Consider the following 23,294-nt stretch of genomic DNA (forward strand, 5'->3'; position numbering starts at 1 on the left):
GTCCAGCAAATGCCCGCAAAGAGGCACCAAATTTAATTTCCTGATGGACAAATCCAACAAAGGAGTATAAGTTCCATAATACTGCCATGTTTTCAACCATAATACATTTAAATGTTTTAAAAATCCACATTCTTTGTTGAAATATATGAGAGAGGTGACTTTCTAATGAAAAATTCATATGACCAAAAATAGTTTAATATGACCCTAGCATTTGTCAGGCTAAGCAGAAGAATAATCTGAAGCTCACTTTATTATTACATAACATATAATCCTTGTTGAATAACCTTTCCATTCACCCTGACATTTTTACCTTCTTATAATTTAGTGGTTCTCAACCAGGGGTAATTTTCTCCCCCAGGGGACATTTTGCAATGTCTGGACACCTTTTTGATTGTCACAACAGAGGGCATGGGAGGTGGGGTGCTACTGGCGTGTAGTGAGTAGAGACCAAGGATGTTGCTCAACATCCTACAATACACAGGACAACCTCTCACAACAAAAAATGATCTGGCCCAAAATGCCAATAGTCCTGAGGCTGAGAAACTTTATTTTAAATAAAGAAGCTAGCAGCAATTATCTCAAACCCATAGTGCTATGTGGTTGTACAGACACCAAGAACATCTATGCATAATTCCTGAAAGCAAGAATGTTATAAAAGGTGGTTGGATCCTGCTAAAAAGTTCTACAGAGCTGAGAAAAAACAGAGTTTATGGAGAGAACAGAAAGGAAATTGGATGAGATAGGCATTATTTCAGTAAAGATTAGCATAGAAAATGGGCGATTAATTTGTAGTCTCAACATTTCTGTTTACTCTACATTAAAATAGGTTTAATGATGTACCTCCTGCATAGGCATATTTTGACAATCCAGTGAACTTGTAATAATGATAGTAATACTACTACTATTACTATAAATAAACTACAATTTAGTGAGCAACTAGTATGGGCTTTCCATACATTACAATTAATTCTCACAATTTACATTAAGGCAAGCATCATTATTCCCATTCCAGAGAATAATCAACAGGCTAAGAGAGTTTCTGTAATCTATTTAAAGTTCACAGGTGGTAATAAACAGAGTTAGTGGCAAAAACTAGCGGTTTTCTCAGGACAGTCCCGGTTTATTCCTGGTGTTTCTGTGTAATTATTAATAACATCTACTTTCTCTTTTAAAAGTGATCATACTATATGAGATAATGCCCCCTGTATTATCTCTTGTCTTTAAATCCTGGAGAAATCCACAGTATACAAAGACAGAAACTTGCTGCATTCTCAAAGCCCTCTGACATGGATCTGAGCTGTATGCACATCTATCCAGTCACTCATCCTTGTGTGAGAGCAGTTGACAACTGGTAGCCATTAGTGGGACCTACTTACAGAAGCTGCTATTGGTTCTCTATATTTAAGCTACTTTAGGTGCTAGTTAATTGCTTCGTCTAGCAATTTCATCATTTTATCAACATGACTGGTCCAAAGCAAATGGTTTGCTGGACTATCTCATCAGGTTGTGGGAATCAGCAAATGTCCAACTTCTTTACTTCTCTGAATACTTTGCCCTTTGCATGGACTTGGATGTCAGCAACCAAACTGAAATTAGTAGGACTGGTAAAGCCATTTTGACCGTGTGTTGGGCAGAAGAATCAATGGCATATAATTCATTCATGGTGAGTTTTCAAGAAGATTAAAGTAATGCAATGGGTTAGTTTGTGTGGTCATTTCTAATCATAGTCATGACGTTTTTAAAACCTTTCTCCATCCTTTCAGGTTAGATACATCAAATCACCCCTCACAAAGGGTATACCACCATGAAAACCATTCCCTCCCCTTGAAATCCTCCCATCCTCCAAGGCTATCTCTTTTATGGGCATTAAAGCACCATGCAACACAGGAAGCCATCATAAGAAACAGGGCTTCCCCATGTTCAAATAGGAAGGCTCTGACCCTTAACTATGCATCTTGCTACTTCTATGTGCTCTATTTCTCCCCTTTATCTTTTGAGCTAATGGCAAGAATCTTTCTGCTAGACAAAAATCTCCTTATTCCAAAGGAAATTTAATTTCTGTATAAATCAAGCACATATATTTAATATTCCATTCCTATCCAAGAGCCCTACACTGCAATTGTGGTACTTGAGGACACATTAAATTATGTATGAGAAATAAAATGCAAAATGAAAATGCTATCCTTGTATATTTGTGACAAGAGAGAAAAAATAACATTTTCATCTTGGAAGTCAAAGAATGCCCTCTTCTCTCAAGTCTTTCACCTTAAAATGATGTTGGAAAATAACATAACTGAGGCAAAACTAACAAATAGTGACTAGTTGTTTTGGTGTTACACAAGATTCCCTCTTCTTTCTGAATGCTTATTTTTTATCTTTGCTGTAGCTCTCACTTAAATTTTTTCCGTTTTTTAAGATATAGTTGACATATAACACTGTGTAAATTTAAAGTATACAATATGTTCATTTATACACTTCTATATTACAAAATGATTACCACCATAGCATTAATATTGCAAAGTGATTACCACCGTAGCATTAGCTAACACCTCCATCACGTCACTTAATCACAATTTTTTTTCTTGTGGTCAGAACATTTAAGATCTACTCAGCAACTTTCACGTACATAATACAGTATTGTTAACTATAGTCACCATGCTGTGCATTAGATCTCTAGAACTTATTCATCTTATAACTGCAAGTTTGTACCCTTGACCAATATCTCCCCATTTCTCCCACCTCCTAGTCCCTGGTAACTACCAGTCTACTCTTTGTTGCTATGAGTTTGGCTTTTTTTGATTCCACAATAAGTGATATCATACAGTATTTGTTGATGATGCTGATTTTTAAATAGAATTCATCATGAAGCTTTTAAAAAATAATATTTATTGTTAACTTAGGAAGCTTTGGTCAATACAAATACAACATATATATATGCTTATTTTAATATAGTCACTATGAATAATAGATAAAATTTTCATTACCATAGTAGAAGTTATAACACTTGGTTCCAGGTTTTAAATATGCAAGATATGGAAAGTTCTTACCATTGATTCATTTTTATGAGCAATGCCTGAGTCATATTAAATATAATGACTTAGTCAAATATATTAAGTATGTGTTGTCCACCTTATCTGACCTGGCCCCATTTTACTTCCATAATTCCTTCTATCTCTTATGATAACATAGTGGTCTGACTCTAACTTGACGGTTTTCACCTGGGCCCACTATAGCACAGCTGGCCCAAAGGACATCATTTTTTATCCAACCTTTCTGCTAAAGTGGATTTTGTTCATGCCACAAAGCACAATATCAAACTCATTGCAGATAGTCCAACAGACAGTCCCTATGCTTATCCATGTCTATGGCCAGTCCTCACTTCCAGGTATGGAAAGATCATGGAATTCCAGAACAATTTCTGTTGTTCTCCAACCTCATACTCTAAGAGTCCAGAGCAGGGCTCAGCAAACTTGGCTCATGGGCCAAATCGACTCTGCCACCTCTTCTGTAAATAAAGTTTTACTGGAATACAGCCACACTCACTTGTTTACATACTGTCTAAGGCTACTTTCACTACAAAGACAGAACTGAGTAGTTGTGAGAGAGACCTTGTGGTCCACTAAGCCTAAAATATTTATTATCTGGCCCTTAACACAAAATGTTGCCAACCTGTCATCTGAGGCACTAAGTTTTTAAAAGAACTCATCCAGGAATTAATACATTTGTCTAATCTGATTAGTTTTTTACTTGCATCCTTGAGTTATATCTCTAGACTACAGGATCAACACATAAATTTAGTCTTAAACAAATAACTGGGAGAAGTTAAGCTGATCTTTACTGATTCTTTGTTCCTCTTCCATTACCTCTCCACCCCAGGCACCTACCATGCAGCCTCCAATAAAACATTCCTTCTCTGGCAGGAGTACATGGTTTTATAATAGCCCTATGACTGCCTTTAGTCTTACTCATAGTTGTATTATTATCTAACATATTTATCGTTCAACAATAATTTGTTAATTGAGTTAATAAATGAGTAACATGGATCAGCATTTTCAAAGCTATGTTTTGCAGAATGCTCATCATCTTTGAAATGTGCTCCATGAAAAGGATGGTCTATTTAAAAAACAAAAATCTCCTATGGTTAAATAAATTTGGCAAACAACAACACACTATATTCTCCTTCGGGAGCACCATAATTCACATGAGTGTATTAAAGTTTTGGGGAGGAGGAGTCTGACATCGACAAAATGGCAGATTAGGCAGCTCCAAGCTCTTGTTCCCCACAGAAACATCAAGAAGTAAATTGAAACTGTCAGAACTAACTTTATCAGAATTCTGGAAAATAGTGAAAAGTTTAGAGCAACCAAGAGACTATTGAATCAAGAAAAAGCCAACTTCCAAATTGGTAGGAAATTTTTGTGGTGTTTTTACTTTCCCTTGCCGCATCCCCTCCCCAGCAGTGGTTTTGGTTTTGAATCAGTGGCAGCCTGCATTCTCAGTGTGGGATCCAGATCCCTGGTTCCAGAGGGGGCAGTGCAAACATTACTCACAAATTATTTTGTCTGTCTAGTCTAACCTGTGTGGTACCAGAAAGACTGATACAAGGTACTTGTATCAGTTTGCTAGAGCTGCTATAACAAAATGCCACAGACTGGGAGCCTTAAAGAACAGAAATTTACTTTCTTATGGTTCTGGAGGCTAGAAGTCCAAGATCTAGGTGTCAACAGCTTTGATTTCTCCCAAGGAGACTCTCCCTGGCTTGCAGATGGCTGCCTTCTCACTGTGTCCTCACATAGTCTTTCTTCTGTGCACAGACATTCCTGGTGTCTCTTTTCTCCTCTTCTTATAAGGACACCATTTGTATCAGATTGGGACCTACCCTTATAACCACATTTAACCTTTATTACCTCATTAAAGACCTTCTCTCCAAATATGGTTACATCCTGAGGTACTGGGGGTCAGAACTTCAATATATGAATGGGGGGGGCACAATTCAGCTCATTATAGTGCTCATCTCTGTTCCACCTAACTTGGAACTCAGGATGGAAAAGTAGCAGGTATTGATCAAAAACGCTACAAAAAACATTAAAGATCTTCAGATGCCTGGGGCAAAAGATTACAGTTGAAACATATAATAGATTCTCTAACGCCTGAGAGCAAAAGCTGAGGAGAGTTTCCTAGGGAAATTAGGAAATTCAAAATCAGCCATGTGTGCAGGGGAATTTAGAAAGCCACATGTATGCTCAGGGCAAGATGCATGCTCAGAAAAGACCTGAGCAGATCCTAAGATTTCACCTTGGGTTGATCCCTAGGTTCAGTTCAAGACTGGCTAAGTATTGAACTAAGTATTGATGGAGTGCCACAGCACAGAGACAATCTGTAAATACTGGGAGAGGTGTGTTTTCTTTGTTTGTGTGTTTCTTTGGTTGGTGTGTTGATTTTTTAGCTTTTGGTGTTCAAGGAAATCTTTGTCAAAACCTAGCTGAACAAAAGCTGAGGAACAGAGACTATAATGGCCACACATGAGAAGAAATATAGTCTTTGCAAACACAGTTTGGGAAAGTCACTAAACAGATGGCCTACATAGCCTTCAATAATCAGAACATCCAGCAAACTCTGGGGAAGTAGGAGAATCTGATTTACAGAATTATCACATCATCATAATCAAATGTCCAATTATCAACAAAAATTGCAAAGCATACAAGAAACAGGAAAGTATGTTCCATTAGAATGAATAAAATAAATTGACAGAAATCATCCCTGAGAAAATTCAGACATTGGACTTACTAGACAAAGCCTTTAAAACAACTGTCTTCAAAATGCTTAAAGATCTAATGGAAAACAAAGACAAAGAATGAAAGGAAATCAAGAAAATGATATGTGAATAAAATGAGAATATCAATAAAGAGACAGAAATCATAAAAATGAAGCAAACAGAAATTCCAGAGCCGAAAAGTACAATATCAGAAGTGGAAAATTCAGTAGAGAAGTTCAACAGAAGATTTGGGCAGGCAGAATAAAGAATCAGTGAAGTTGAAGATGGGACAATTGAATTTTTGAGTCTGAGGAGCATAAAGGAAGAAGAATGAAGAAAACTGAACAGAGCTTAAAGGACCAATGGAACTCCATCAAATGGACCATCATACACATTCTGGGAGTCCCAGAAGGAGAAGGGAGAAAGAAAGAGGCAAGAAGAATATTTGAATAGAATATTTGAAGAAATAATGACTTCTTAAATTTGATGAAAGACAAATTTACATGTCTAAAAATCTCAGTGAACTCCAATCAGGAAAACCCAAAGAGACCCACACTGGAAACTTTATAATAAAACTGTTGAAAGCCAAAAACAATGAGAGAATTTTTAAAACAGCAAGAGAAAAGTGACTCATTGCTTTCATGGGAGCCCCAATAATATTGTTAGCCAATTTCTCAGCAGAAACCTTGCAGGCCAGAAGGTAGTGGGATGGTATATTTAAAGTGTTGAAAGAAAAAAACCTGAAACTCTAACAGAGTTTATATCCAGCAAAATTGTCTTTCACAAATGTAAGGAAAATTAATACATCCCCAGATAAACAAAAGCTGCAAGAATTCATTATAACTAAACTTACCCTACAAGAAACAATAAAGAGAGTTCTTCAGGTTGAAATAAAAGGAGACTAGACAGTAACTCAAAGCCCAATGAAGAAATAAAGATCTCTGGTAAAGGTAAGTACCTGGACAAATGTAAAAACAGTATTATTGGTTTGTAACTCCACTTTTTATCTCCTATAGAATTTAAAATACAAATGTATTTAAAAAGTTATTAATCCATGCTATTCATTGGGCACACAATGAATAAAGGTATAATTTGTGACAAGATCAACATAAAGGGAGGAGCATGTAGCTGTATAGGAGTAGAGTTTCTATGTTATTGAAATTAAGTTGGTTTCAATTCAAACTAGATGGTTATAAATTTAGGGTGTTAAATGTAATCTCCATGGTAACCACAAAGAAAATATCTAAAAATTAAACCAAAAGGAAAGGAAAGAGAATCAAAATGGTTCACTATAAAAAAGTTAAACACAAAAGAGGGCAGTAATAGAGGAAATGAGAGACAAAAAAGCTGTAAGATACAGAGAGATCAAATACCAAATGGTGGAAGTCAGTCATTCCTTATCAGTAATTACTTTAAATGTAAATGGACTAAACTTCCCAATCAAAAGATGTAGGTTGGAAGAACAGATAAAGCAAACTATGATCCAACTATACGTTGTCTATAAGAGACTTACTTTAGATCCAAAGGTACATGTAGTTTGACAGTGAAAGGATGGGAAAAAAAATTCTATGCAAAGAGTAACCATAAGAGAGCTGAGGTGGCTATACCAACATCAGACAAAATTTACTTTAAGTCAAAATCTCTTAAAAGAGGTAAAAAATGACATAATTTATTGATAAAAGGGTCAAATCATCAAGATGATAAGACAATTCTAAAAATAGATGCACCAAACAACACAGCCCAAAAATATATGAAGCAAACCTTGACAGAATTGATGGGAGAAATAACACTTCTACAATAACAGCTGGAGACTTTAATACATCATTTTCAATAATTGATAGAACATCTCAACGGAGATCAGTAAGAATTAGAGGATGTGAACAACACTATAAACCAATTAGACCTAACAAACATATAAAGAATGCTTCATCCCACAACAGCAGAATACAAAGTCTTCTCAAGTACACACGGAACATTCTCTAAGACAGACATATATTGGGCCACATAACAAATCATAATAAATTTTAAAAGATTAAAATCATAGACATTATCTTTTCCAATCATAGTGGAATGAAACCAAAAATTGATAATAAAAGGAAAACCAAAAAATTCACAAATATTTGGAAATCAACACACTCTTAACCAACCAATGGGTCAAAGAAGAAATCACAAGGAAAATTAGAGATGAATGAAAACAAAAACACAACATGCCAAAACTTATGGGATGCAGTGAAGGCAGTACTCAGAGGGAAACTGTAATGTAAATGCCTGCATCAAAAATGAAGAAAGATCTCAAAGCAGTAACCTAATATTACACCTTGAGGAACTAGTCAAGGAAGAACAAATTAAACCCAAAGCTATCAGAGGAAGTAAATAATAAAGATTAGAGTGGAGAAAAATAAAAAAGAAAATAGAAAGTCAATTAGAGAATCAAGAAAATTAAAAGTTGGTTCTTTTGAAGGATCAACAAAAATTATAAACCTTTAGCTAGACTGACAAAGGAAAAAGAAAGAAGACTCAAATAATTAAAATCAGAAACGAAAGTGGGGGCATTACTACTGAACTTACAGAAATAAAAAAGAATTATAAGAGAAGATTATAAGTAAATTAGATAACCTAGATGAAGTGGACAAATACCTAGAAACATACAAATTTCCTAAACTTATTCAAGGTGAAATAGAAAATCTCAACAGACCTATAACAAGTAAAGAGATTGAATGAGTAATAAAAACCTTCCAAAAAAGAAAAGTTTAGGACCATATGACTTCACCGGTTAATTCTTCCAAACATTTGAAGAATTAACACCAATCCTTCTCAAACTCTTCAAAGAAATAAAAGAGGAAAGAATGCTTCCTAACTCATTCTTCGAGGTCAACATTACCTTGATATCAAAGCCAAGGAAATACACCACAAGAAAAGAAAATCACAGACCAATGTCCTTTATGAATATAGATGTAAAACTCCTAAACAAAATATTAGCAAAACAAATATAACAGCATAGTAAAAGCATTATACATTGTGACCAACTGGGATTTATCAGAGGAATGCAAAGGTGGTTCAATATAAGAAAATCAATCAAAGTAATACACCACATTAATATAATGAAGGAAAGGAAACACATGATCACCTCAATTGAGGCAGAAAAGGCAGTTGACAAAGTCCAACACCATTTCACAATAAAAAAAAGAAAATCACCCAGAAAACTAGGAATAGAAGGGAACTTCTTCAGCATGATAAAGTGCATCTATGAAAAAAATCACAGCGAACAACATGATCCAACTATATGCCATCTACAAAAGGCATACTCAATGGTGAAAGACTAAAAGTTTTCGCCCTAAGATCAGGAAGAAGACCCTGCTTTCACCAATGCTATTCAGCATTGTATTGGAAGTTTTATCCAGAACATTAGACAAGAAAAGAAACAAAAGGCATCCAAATTTGAAAGGAAGAAGTAAAACTATCTCTTTTTGCAGATGGCATTGTCCTATATATTTAAAACCCCAAATAATCCAAAAGAAAACTACTATAGCTAATAAATGAATTCAGCAAAATTGCAGCATATAAGATCAACACACAAAAATCAGTTGTGATTCTATACAACTGAAAAGAACAATGTGAAAAGGAAATTAAGAAAACAATTCCATCTACAATAGCATCTAAAAGAAGAAAATACCTAGGAATAAATTACACCAAGGGGGTAAAAGTTTGTACACTAAAAACTACAAAACATGGCTGATAGAAATTAAAGATGGCCTAAGTAAACAGAAAGATATACCATGTTCATGGGTAGAAAGATTTAATATTGGTAAGATGGGGATACTACCCAAAGAAATCTATACATTCAATGAAACCCCTATAAAAATTCCAACAACCTTTTTTTCTTTCACAGAAGTGAAAAAGTCAATCCTCAACTTCATATGGAATTGCAAGGGGCCCTGAATAGCCAAAACAATCTTGAAAAAGAGGAACAAAGTGAAAAGATTCACAAGTCTTGATTTCAAGTTTACAACAAAGCTACAGTAATCGAAACATTGTGGTACTGGCATCAACGGGACCAAGGAAACAGAACTGAGAGTCTAAAAATAAACTCATACATCTACTGGCCAATTGATTCTGACCAGGGTGGCAAGTCCATTCAATGAGGGAAAGATGAGTCTTTCAACAAATAGTGCTGGGACAACTGGATTTCCACATGTAAAAGAATGAAGTTGGACCTCTACCTCACACCATAGATAAAAATTATTTCACAATGAACAGCCTAAATATAAGAGCTGAAACCATAAAACTCTTAAAAGAAAACACAGGAGTAAATCTTCATGACCATGGATTTGTCACTTGATTATTTTTATGGCACCAAATCATGAGCAACAAAAAATAGGTAAATTGGATTTCAACAAAACTAAAAACTTTTGTGCATCAAAGTATATTAACAAGAAAGAGTAAAGATTGGGGCTGGCCCCGTGGCCGAGTGGTTAAGTTCGTGCACTCCGCTGCAGGTGGCCCAGTGTTTCATGGATTAGAATCCTGGGCATGGACATGGCACTGCTCATCAAACCACACTGAGGCAGGGTCCCGTCCCACATGCCACAACTAGAAGGACCCACAACGAAGAATATACAACTATGTACTGGGGGGCTTTGGGGAGAAAAAGGAAAAAAATAAAATGTTTTTAAAAAAAAAGAAAGAGTAAAGACAACTTACAGAATGGGAGAAAATATTTGCAAATCTTATGTCTGATAAGGGTTTATTATCCAGAATATATAAAGAACTCCTGCCACTCAACAACAGAAAGACAACCCACCCAATAAAAAAATGGGCAAAAACTTGAATAGACTTCTCCAAAGAAGATAGCCAATAATCATATGAAAAGATGCTCAATGTCCTTAGTCATTAGAGAAATGAAAATCAAAACCACAATGAGATACCCCTTCACACCTACTAGGATGGCTACAATCAAAAAATGGAAAATAAGTGTTGACGAAGATGTGGAGAAATTGGAACTCTGATACAACGCTTGTGGCAATGTAAAACAGTGCAGCCACTGTGGAAAACAGTGTGACAGTTCCTTAAAAAGTTAAACATAGAATTAGCATATGACCCCGCACTTCCTCTCCTAGCTGTCTATCCAAAAGAATTGAAAGCAGGAATTCAAAGATTTCATTTCAGCATTACTCACAATAGTCAAAAGGTGAAAACAACCCAAATGTCCATCAACAGATGAATAAACAAAATGGAATACAGACATACAATGGATTATTATTTAGCCATGAAAAGGAAAGAAGTTCTGATACATGCTACAACATGGATGAACCTTAAAAACATCACGCTAAGTGAAAGACGCCAGACACAAAGGGCAAATATTGTATGATCTCAGTTATATATGAAATATCTTGAATAGACAAACTCACAGAAAGTACATTAGAAGTTATCTACTAGGAACTAGAAGGAGAGGAGAATGGGGAGCTACTGTTTAATGGTTACAAATTTCCTTTTTGAAGTGTTGGAAAAATTTTGGAAATAGATAGTGGTGATGATTGCAAAACTTTGGGGAAACCTACATTAAAAATACTTGCCTAACGTTATACACCAGTGTCTTCCAGACTTGGTTGACCTTAGAAGTTTTACTAATGGATTACAGTTAGCATTTCAAGGAACACTCATGAAAGATTGAAACAAAGTACAAGTGATCTTGATCCTGAAAGGGAGAAAACGATCTTCAGGAACAAATCCCTCTTGTTAAAGTGCAGACTGCTTCAATAGGACACTACTGGACCTGAGATTCTGCATTTTCCAATAAGCTCTGAGGTGGTGCTGATTCTGATCTTCCAGCCACAGTCTGAATAGCAGGGGATAGAATATTGGATGCACTATTCGTTGTGATCCTATTCTCTCTCTCAGCCAATTTGATCAACTGATTTAAAAGTGAAGATGTTAATGAACCATAATCGATGACTCTACTATCTCTCCCAAGTAGCATAATTGTAGCTTTACTTGGGTTACCAAGACAAATGCCTGACTCCAAAGAAGATAATCTAAGAGAGTGACATACAGGAACAAAGAGGATCAGTACGGGATGGGTCTTGTGATACTTTGGCCTGGGGGTCAGGGAGGGGAGCCACTCTTCCAAATACATTTAAAGTATTCCAAATCTATTTTCTACTTCCATTTATACTGAATTAAATACCTGAGTTATGGTAAGATCACTCTTTCTCATAAGGCAAAAAATAAAGGAAGAAAGAGAGTGAAAGAGAAAGGGAAAGAGGGAGTGAGAGAGGGAAGAGGGGAGAGAGGAGACAAGGATGGAAAGAAGGGGAGGATAGTGATATGAGAGATTAGATGTCTACATAATTCTTTTTCCCAGCCAAATTCTCACCCAATTCACTTTGGAATATCATAACTTTACTGCTAAACCAATTAGATGAAGTTACCCAGTGTTATCTACTTCTTTCTACAGTTTACAGAACACATTCATTCACTGGTGATGACATCTAAGAATGTGTCTTTGTTAATTAGAACACCTTAGCAGATTATTGTGCTAAAACACAGATGAAAGGTTGTGCTGGCACATATCAGGATAACTTTAAAAGTGAAAAACAATTCTATCATCCAACCCAAAGAACTCAGAGACTGAGTCCCACATTAGGTAGCTTCTATCATTAGGATAATTCTATTGGCCTCAGGCATTTTACCCCTATAGTTAAGAAGTGTCCCTAAAGTTACACAATTTCTGCCTCTTACAAACTGCGACTTTGGGAAATTTTATTAACTACTTTGTGCCTCAGTTTCCTCACCTAGAAAATGGGGGACATGGTAGCACCTAATTACTGAAGAATGAAATAAGGCACTCATTGGCATACAGAGAGGTTTTAATATATGTCAGCTCTTATATGCATGTGCTAATCCCTCATCCAAAAATATCTTACTTTTTTCTTTCCAAGGTTTTATATCCAAATGCAAATGAACCTTGAGATAATGCCCAAGACTGAAGAGGTGAGATGTAAAGAATCAAATTATTCCAGAAACATACAAACCAATGGAACATTCCATGGTTGGCAGGTCAGGAGGGAGAGAGGCTATTGTGTAATGAATGCAGTGCAGCACAGTGGTTGAAAGTTTAGATTTTTGGAGTCAAAATGACAAGACATCGAGTGTCAGCTTTTCTAACTACTGTGGCATGACTTCAAGCAAATTACTTAATTCTCTAACCCCCCGTTTCCTTATCTGAAAACATTTACTGGAGCAGTAAAACAATTCCTCTTTCGTGAGGATTAAACTATATAACTTTCTAAATGTGCTTAATAGAGTGTGTCAATAGGTGTGGTAGCTTAAAAAATATTTTGAGTTCCGGCAACATATTCACATTGCTGTTTCCTGGGAAGGATGAAAATAAACATGTGATGGTATGAGCCAGCCTTCTAAATGCTTCCAAGCCAGTTGAGGTGCCCAGACAAACAGATAATGTACAGTACAAGACAACCTACATTTGAATTTTCAAATTCCTCCTGCAAAGAGGACATTCTTGTTTTCCTGTTTCTTTCCTCCCGTCATTCATTTTGCATCTACCTTGCATGCAAAAATTCATGAACGTTTTCCATCCTGAATTGGACTATCTAAAAGGAAATCTTTTATTGTGAAGAGAGGAAAAAACCAAACATATACAATTTCTCATGACTTACCTCTACCTTGTACAATTTATTTCTTGTTAGCAGAAAAATATATTTGTTAAAGAATAGAATTTTATGGCCAAGAAAGAGACTCATTTTTGTTTTGTTTTGTTTTGAGTAGCAAAAAGAAAAAAACAAAATCAAGCAGAATAGGAAGTGACCATGGAGAAGAAGTCACCTTGACAGATGCTGAAATAAGAGGGGAAGGGTTGAACTAAACAATTTGGAATATTTCAAAGATGTAGGCGGAAAAATGTTTTGGTAATATGATGGTGCCTGTGATACTATGCCTGCAAACATTTTTTTTAATAAACACAATTATATTTTCATTAAAAACAGAAAAGTTAGTTGTGTTAAAAAGAAAAACAGCTTAAGACATCTCTTTCACCAAAACTCCTTACTCCTTTTACCAAAAGTCCTTGCTTGGGGACTTAAATTAGCTGCTTAGCTCAAGTTTCCTTTCCTCATTTTGAGAACCTGACGTGGACTTGTAGAGTTTAAAAACATGGGGCTCAAGTGCTGCCACAACTGTGTTTTACTACCAGCCTTTGAGGGAGGCTTCAAGCCAAACTTCTCCTCGTTCAGATCCTACTGGCTTGTTGGGTACAGAGCCAACTGGAGTGTAGCTTGCAGCAGGTTACTGAGACTTTGTCAAGTGAAGAGAGACAAATTTCCACAAGGGAAAGCAGTGAGTGACTAGATGGTTCATGGCAGTATGTTCTTATCTCAGAAAGCATTAGGGGAAACTACATGAGGGCAATAAACATACTGCCCAGCAAACATGAAACTGGAAATCATCAGACAGTGATTTATCTATCGTTAAAGGGCAAAGAGTCTGTGCCCATAACCCCCTGAACACACCTGATCTCGTCTGTCTTAGAAGCTAAGCAGAATCGGGTCTGGTTAGTGCTTGGATGGAAGACGAAGGGCAAGAGGAAAAGAGAGCTAGTCCCTGAGTCTCTGGAGATAAAAGCAGGCTCTTTGTTCAAAGCACATCTAGAATTAATGACCCTTGTTTTTACACTGTATCTGCTGAGGCAACAATCTGGACATTAAGTGACATTCCTGTGTTTATTTCTTAAAATGATCTAATTTTTTTTTTGTATTTCTTTACATTTTTCATTGGTGGTCAGAGGATATAAAGAAGGAAGGGGGTAAATTCAGAGGTATCAAGAAAATCAAACTAGACCCACTGATTTAAAGGGTGTCATACAAAAGGACATGGATGTTCCTGACCCATTTACAGTTCAAAATGCAGCTCCATTCAAACTGATGATCCAGGCTATTTCATCACCATGGGACACCCACTGTTGACATCTACAATGTTGATGAGCCTAAGGTCAAAGAAAGTCACCCACCCAAAAGGCTATTTTGATAGTAACTATTGAGAATGAATTCAGTTTAATAGCCTTCAGCTTATATTTTCCAAATCCAAAACTCTGCAGGGTAAGTTATCATTGCCTAACTGTCGTTATTCAAAATACTAGTGGGAATGTTATCAGTATGAACTTCTGGGTAAAACATTTTTTTTTTTTTGCAATCTCACCATCATTTTAATTTTGTTTACATCTCTAGTCATTTGCACAGATGTTGATGGAGCTGTATTTTTGCTTCAATGTCTATTGCAATATTCTTATTGCATTCTGCAGGTCCTCCAGTAAACGTTACTTGCAATATTTTTATCAACAGTTTTGGATCAGTCACAGAAACCACCATGGTAAGTGCTACAACGCCACTGGCAAGAGAAAAACGTGACTTGATTATGCCATGAACACAACCTGTCAAATTTTCTATTTATTGTTCAAATTGCAGGGCCTCCTGTAAATGTTACCTGCAACATATTTATCAACAGCTTTGGGTCAATAGCAGAAACTACAATGGTGAGTGGGACTGAGCATTGAAGCCATCGTGTGAAGGAATGAGATATGGGATTGAAGAGCACTGTTGTATTTTTGTGGGAGTCACTGAATGCCAATTTCCAAGTTCACTCACCTCTAGAAAGCAATTCACTTACTCTTTGACTTAAAGTCATTAGCCAAGTGTTCATTACCTAAGATTCAATAATCTTTTATCCATCATGCCAGAGAAATTTTGGAAACACTTGATATTTGGTTAGATTTAGGTAGAATTATCAGTAATAAGCATGGTGTATAGTTAAGGATATTTAAATATTTGCATGTCCAATGTTTCAGAAACATAAATTTCAAAGTTTGGGGGGAATTTTTTATAGCCAGTCTTTTTCATATCATGGAAGTTCTAATGCATTCAAGCCTTGGATATGCTACATTTCAGATATATGCCAAAGGGTAGACCTTACATGAAACACACACGCACAATTTTGTTGGCGATAGAAAGTAGTCCCAAGTACATAGCAATTACATCACATGCATGGCTTTTCCGAAAAAAAAAAATAACATAAACACAGAACTAATTAAAAGCTCATCGTAATGTATGTTCAAACATGTTTCATGTACATGAAAAAGATTTCAGATACTATAAAATCCACCAAGATTCCTTATAAATATCATGATGGTGGTGTTGCCTGCGACACAGTCCATTAGATCAGTAGCCTTACAGTGCTAGGCTATAGTGTGGAGATTGCATTTTGGATGAAATATTTTCTTGGTCCCCATACAATTTATTTTACGTCCTAAGTCAACTGGCTGGTTATAATTTTCATGACTATGTAAAGTATACAGCCATATTATTGGGTGAGACCAAAACAAAATATAGTTGAGTTTGACTAAGTACTATGGTGGTTGATGTCCTAGAAACAAGAAGTGAAATAATGAGCACAATACCATTGAGAAGTAAAAAACAGTGCTCCCATTTTTATGGATTTTCTTTTTTAGGCTACTAGGATTGTGTTTAACAAATTACTGTACCTTTTGGTGCCTTTGATAATAGAAAGAAATAATTTACCTTTTACCACTCCTTTTCACTGGCAAAATTAGAGGTAATGCAATTCCACTACCCATTTTAATATTACTGACACAGCATTGTCCAGAAATGAGACTTCTGGGGCTTTGACAGGATGTAGTGCATTAAATTTTTTTACCCAGATAAGATAGTTTTGACAGGGTTATTAAATGACTCATAAGAAAAACTGAACACAGAAAGAAAAATCCAACTCCGGGCTTGGCATTCATTCTGTCTCTCCCCTCTTGGTTTATCTTGATAACAGAGGGGCAAATCTTCCAGCAACCCAAATCGCTGTCACCAGCTTTACACGATGGCATTCAATGACAATATTTGCACGACCTAATGCTGATTGCATTAATTAGACTCCTAAGTTGCTTTGATTAAATCTCCTTATTGCATTTTACCCTCAATCAAAAATGTAAATGTGCACCTTTTCAATGTTCATTAACACAAGAAAAAGCTAAACATTTAAGGAGATGAAAATGGAAACTCTGGATATCCTTGTTTTCCTGTGTCTTTTACAGCTACTGAAGGTGTTTAATAAATGGGCTGCTTAAATGCTTCCTGGCCACTTATTAAGGTGGACTTTGTATGTTTCCTATGAGAAAATTTGGATATCATTGCTCAAGTGTAATATCAACGGCCTGTCTCTTCTGCTGTATGAGATAGACTGAATCACATGGTCAGAAGAGGGATGCGATGCGTATTGCACTTCTTTTATTTTCTTTCTTAGCTTTTGATGTAATAACAAACTTCATTTGGCTTTTATAAAGTATCTTTTATTTTCTTCAATTATAGCTTTGGTATGAAACTAAAAAAATATTTTTTATAACTCTATCATGCTTTAATCAAGGAAGAAATCCTCATACCCTGTAGGGTAGGGACTGGCAAACATTTTTCTGTAAAAGGCCCGACAGTAAATACTTAAGACTTTGAGGGCCAGATAGTCTCTGTCACAACTACTCGATTCTGCCCTTTTGGCATGAAAGCAGCCCTAAACAATAGTAAGCAAAGGGGTATGGCTGTACTCCAAAAAAACTTTACTTACTAAAATAGGCTGTGGCCAAATTTGGTCCACAGGCCATACATTGCCATTGCTGTATCTAGTATCTAAGGCATCAACATTTAAATGGACGTTATTCAAATGCTCTAAGAATGTGAGAATTGCTCCACTTTGAAAGGGCCTTATCTTCCCAGATCCCTGAGGCCCTGCCTGGGAATCCACTTGCACCCACAGAGTGTAAACACACCTGGTGCTTCCTTTATCAAAACCCTGAGATTCTACCATCCATGAATTTACCCACACTTTCACAAAATTTGACTCAAAAGAAATTGGTCAAAAAAGTTAAACAGAACCAGATTCTTCCCTGACCTGTCTTCAGATGGAGTCAGAACATCATGCCCTTAGCTTTTATGCACAATAATGTATGTGGTCATTGAGCACACTGATTAGTGCTATATGGTGGTGGTGGTAGGGTAATAATTACGCTTCCTCTACGTTTTCTGGAATGAATTTTTCAAAGAATGCCTCAGAATTTTGAGTTTCTAAACGTGTTGATTTTCCTCTTTTCCTTCATGTCTAAATCTCACCCCTCGACCCTGATGGCATTATTGAAGGATTTAGTTTGGGTGTTTGTTTCTAAATAAGAGGCAATGATTATCTATTTTAAGAACTCAACATGACTTTCTTTTGGTACTATCCAGTCTCTTATGTTTGATGAAATCCCACTAAATTATTGTTAGTACTACCTGCCCACAAAGTATAGGCTCACTTACAGACCCATTACTGCCTCTCACTACTTCAATATGTTAGTGTTGAAGATGTGTGCTCAGAGGACAACATATTTGTGTTATTCTAAGGAATATTTTTATGGATCATTATGATGACATACATTATTCCAAAATATACACTTTTGTCCATTAAGAGTCATAGAGATCTGTTGATGGTCATTGCTAGTTGACCCTGTGTTAAGAATAACTCAGTGGAACAAATTTTTTGTGGTTCCAAAAGACTTAGAAGACTAGTAAGGGATATATGATGAGACAGATTATATTTTGTTTTTGGAATGTCAATTTACCATTTCCTTTTCTTTCTTTCCCCCTTTTATTAAGCTGCTGATGGCAAGTGAATTTACAGGATGGGGAGTGTATTTGCAACTCCCTGTCTCCTGAGATAAAGGCATAGTTTGGGAATACTAATAATGTCAGTAAAGGTCAAGAGTATTTGCATGCCATCTACATGCAGCTCTCCCCAAGGCTGGACCATCAGAAAATGGAGAAGAGGTAGTCTTCTCAAAGCTTCCAAATGACTGCCTGGAAGGATGTGGGTAGATAGAGTGTGATTTGGGCCTGTGGGTACTGGAACCTTACCCATGCCACAGCAGCAGATCCTGACTCCCTCCTCATTTAACAGATTGGAGCAGGGGAGCAAGAGCTGAAAGTGTACAAAATGTGTCTACTCATAGGGCATTTCCAGAATATGATTCCGTCTCCCCCAAATTCTGCCCCAAAAGATAAATTCCATATGCTTTACTCATTACTGCTGCAGAGTGAAGAGTTGTTTTATCTCTGATCTGAAATCACATTCCTAAGGAACTGAATAAGTGGTAGATAGCCCCTTATGAGGACGCATGCTGTGCTGTAACTGCTGAAATAACACTATGGACTCCTTTTCATTCTATAGCTACATGAGTAATTCATAAGGAGATGCTAATTTATCAGGAATAGTGGGTAGGTACGTATCTTATTTCTGACTTCTTAGGAAGAACCAAGAATTTACCAAAAGCCTGGAATTTTGTTAAACTGAGATATAAAATGACCCTGGTCTCTAAATTAACAATGCAATGTTAAAGCCTGAATTCATCATAAAGCAAGTGCCGCTCTATAATTTCAAATTCAAGGCTAACTTCCCATATCAAAGCTAGCACAGAATCAAGATGATGAAAACTGTACTGCAGTGTAGCCAGAGGTTAAAACCAAAGTGCCACAGAGGCACTGTGGGGAATCAACAAAGCATATCCTTGTCTTTGATAACTTTATGACATAACTGGATTGAAAAATGTATACACATAAAAATAATAAGAGAGTAATAGGGGCCAGACCTGTGGTGAAGTGGTTAAGTGTGTGCACTCCGATTTAGTGGCCCAGGGTTCACAGGTTTGGATCCCGGGCATGGACCTAGCACTGCTAGTCAAGCCACACTGTGGCAGCATCCCACAAAAAATAGAGGAAAATAGGCACAGATGTTAGTTCAGTGACAATCTTCCTCACATACACACAAAATAATAATAATAAGAGCATAATAGTAAGGTTTAATAAGAGTATGTATGAGACAGAATGGCAATTTCTATGTACAAATGCCAGACTAAATATAATAGTACCAAAATATTTCAATTTAAGGAAATGATCTTTGTGGCATGGGCATAGCATTAGAAGGTACCACAAAAAGTGAAACCAGAAATTCTAAATGTGATATGAAATAATAGTATGGAATGTAGGTACTTGTATTACCTGTGTTAAGAATATAATAAAGATTATATGACTTACACATAGCTTTTGAAAAAATAAAACATATATATAGATACATTTTTTTAAATTTGAATGTTTCCTTTACCTAGTCCAATACCCAGATACTCAATCACAGGAAAACAAATTTTAATACAAGGAAGTATGTCATTTATTTGAAGTGGAATCCGTCTCTGGAGAGAGAAGGCAGTGTAAAAAAAGTTCAGATTGCATTTAAGCATGTCTCTCAATATTTACTTCCCCTTTAATATTGCATTAAACCTAGAAGCAAAAATAAAGACAAAGAAAGACTACAGAACAATATAACTCTCCTGTGGTTTGGAATATCACGACAGAATAAATCTACCTGTAAATAAACAGAGATGACGCATAGATAAATCACACATGTCAAACTTTTACCCTGCATTGAAAATGATAGTGAACTGAAAGAATTACAGAGGCACAGCTCCAGAAAATCTTTTCTTTGGCTATCTACTTCTCTATATCCTTGGGTGTCATTTTCTATTCCTAAAGGTGTCAAGGGTTGCTATTTATTTTAGAATAGTGTATATCATCATAAACAAAATTATCGAAAATTTTAATTTCTATACATTATAAAGAACAAATACTGCCAAAAGATCTAATAAAAGTCTTATTTTACATAATTCCCATCATTGTAGCATAAAATATATTTTCTCCTCTAAGTTTTCCACTTATTCTTGCTTACAACTAGGAGGATTAATTTATTTTAAATTAACTGTTAGATATTTAATGGTTCTACTGTGATATGATAGATTCTCTTTTTAAAGTTAGTGCTCTTTTTTATAGTGCTCTTTTTAAAGTTCTAATATTGGGAGAATCTATTTTATTAATTTTTATGTATAAAATTCAAAATAGAAAACCAGGAAACACTAGCGAAGAATACGCACGGGAAAGTCTTTTTAAAAGGGTGTACATTAGCTGTGAAAATTTGTATTGAGATTTGTTTTAAAGGTGAGCGTTTTCATATGGTATGTCACTAATATAACATTCTCCAGAGTCTCTCAACATGCATCTTTAAATCATCCTCAGGCTCAAGGGAGGATTGCAATGATGTTCTCTTGGTGATTTTGCTGCCCAGCACTCTCTATCTGGCTTCTCCTGGCCTTCTCATCCTACAGCACTTCCTGGGGGGCCCTCATTGGCCTCCCAATGGCCTCAGATATTTAACCTATTCACCTCTGTTATTCCCAGCTGTCATTACTTCCCATACTTAGAGTTTTTCCACCTCCAGAATTGGCTAAGGGATAAAATCCTTTTCTCTCCTACTTCCTACTGATACAAGCTCATAGACCCCAAACAAAAAATTTTGTTAAGGATAACTGATTCTCACTCTAAGGGAAATAAAAGGGGTGGATGTCAAACACTGGAGAAGCTCCATTTTTTTCCTTCAGGAAACCTTAACAAAATCTCACAGTTGATGTCTCTAGTGCATACTTATATGTAAATTGAATTATCATATTTTCAATAGCCCCTTTTTTGATTTTCCACAAATCAGACATTCCCACTCTTTATTCATACAACACTCCAAACCTTCCAGTAATTCCTGTTGCCAATAACACACTGAACTGGTAATCTCTTTCCTGTTATAACCCTCTGGTCCTCTTGGGCAGTTCCAAAAATACGTGATGGGGAGAACTTTGAGGTTCTGCCATTCCCTTGGTTCACTCGTGGGTGGAACCAGTGAGCAAATAGGATAGGATGGAAGCCTGGCTGGGCCAACAACAGTTCCCTCTTAGGTCTGAGAATTTGCTGTGCAGGATTGCTATAATCCCAAATAAAAGTCAGCTGATACAATTTTCCAAATCAGAAAGTCCTTATGTTATACAATGGAGAATCTTAAGGTTATTGCTTTCAATATTTCAGCCTTTCCAAATGAACTGGGTTTTGATGACTGATTTTCAGAAGTTAGTAACTATGATTAGCAACATTCTTTAGGCCTACATTGGGCACTTTTTCCAAGAACTGCCACCTCCAAAATACTCTATCAGCCTGATCTTCAGGATGGCTATATTTGAAATAAAGTCATAGGAATTTGGATAGTTTAGTAATAGGTAGAAGGAACTGGATTGAAGCTCTTCTCCATACACCATGATCTTTAAAACTTAGTTTTTTCCTTTGGCCCTAAGGAAATTAACCCAAAATTATCATCCTGAGGTGGTCTCCATTGTACCTGGTAGATTAACGAACCATCTCAGTTTTGCCCGAGGCTGAGTGGGTTCCCTGAATGTAGGGCTAAAACTGGAAAGTTCTCAGGCAAACCAGGAGAAGTTGGTCACCATTAGAGTAAACTAAACAATGACCAAAAATCCAGGTGCCAAAGATGCAGAGATGGAGCAAATGAGGATGAAAAAAGTAAAAGAAAGAGTAAGAAGGAATGAGTATATATCATCCTAAATCACCACAAGTGACAGGAATGGACAACTATTAGCTCAGAACCATAGTCCTGCTTAACTAGGGAATATCGCTGAAGTCTCTATCGGGGTCCACTCTATCAAGCAAAGTAACAGTTCCCATGAACCTAGACCTTTGAGTAGAAATCCCCAGGAGAGCGCTCACTGCCTCAAGCAGACTCATTAGCACAGAAGGAAATTCCTAGACTAAATGGGAATTACAGGTGTACCTGAGGCTCCCACAGGGAGGAATACCTTTATCAGAAGTTGCTCAGATTAGGAAAACATGAAAAAGATCTCTGTTTTGATGAAGCATCAAGTTGACTACTGTAGATACAACCCATTCAGAGAAATGATAAAATATTTAAGAATTTCAAAAGTAAGTAGCTGTGAGAGCCAGCCCTGATGGCCTAGTGGTTAAAGTTTGGCACACTCCGCTTTGGTAGCCTGGGTTCAGTTCCCAGGTGTGGAACCAGATCACCTGTCTGTCAGTTGCCATGCTGTGGCAGTGGCTCACATAGAAGAACTAGAAGTACTTACAACTAGAAAGTACAACTATATACTGGGGCTTTGGGGAGGAGGAAAAAACAGGAAGATTGGCAACAGATGTTAGCTCAGTGTGAATCTTTCCCACAAAAAAATAAATACATAACATTTTTTAAAAAGTTTAGCTGTGAGGGAATTATCTTGTCAACATGAAACATTTTAATATTTATGTTTATGTTGGTGAAGTTAAAAATATTGCCCCATCATGTCACAGTTTTATAATAAGATTTCTACTACCAAAATTACAGCATGGGTTTCCTTCTGCCCAGAGCATCTGAGTTGAATGAGAATAGAAATCGTATCATTTCTGATTTAGAAAATGAATCAGTTTTATTTGACAATCTGCCATCACAGACTGACTTCTGTACTCATTGTTACCTTTTTCTATAGCAAAATCAGCTTGAGTTAGTATTATTTTCTCCCATAATGAATACTTTAAACATAAAAAAATTCAACCAAGTCAACCTGTTC

At 36.3% G+C, this 23,294-nt stretch overlaps 1 protein-coding gene across 10 annotated transcripts in view; it reads left to right on the plus strand.

The window, feature by feature from the left end:
- The window catches only part of GLRA2 (glycine receptor alpha 2), a 268,210-nt gene that overhangs the window by 127,459 nt on the left and 117,457 nt on the right, over positions 1 to 23,294 (plus strand). For 5 of the 10 annotated variants that reach the window (XM_070502445.1, XM_070502448.1, XM_070502444.1 and 2 more), the window contains one exon: positions 15,069 to 15,136. The exons of 3 other annotated variants lie outside the window; for them this stretch is intronic. In XM_070502445.1, coding sequence (XP_070358546.1) covers positions 15,069 to 15,136 — 68 coding nt within the window. Of the gene's footprint in view, positions 1 to 15,068; positions 15,137 to 15,231; positions 15,300 to 23,294 lie in introns of all 10 variants that reach the window. 2 more of the 10 variants (XM_070502453.1, XM_070502447.1) reach the window with 2 other exon arrangements.

The sequence above is a fragment of the Equus asinus genome, chromosome X, assembly GCF_041296235.1.
Source record: "Equus asinus isolate D_3611 breed Donkey chromosome X, EquAss-T2T_v2, whole genome shotgun sequence".
In the NCBI taxonomy this organism is placed as follows: Eukaryota; Metazoa; Chordata; class Mammalia; order Perissodactyla; family Equidae; genus Equus; species Equus asinus.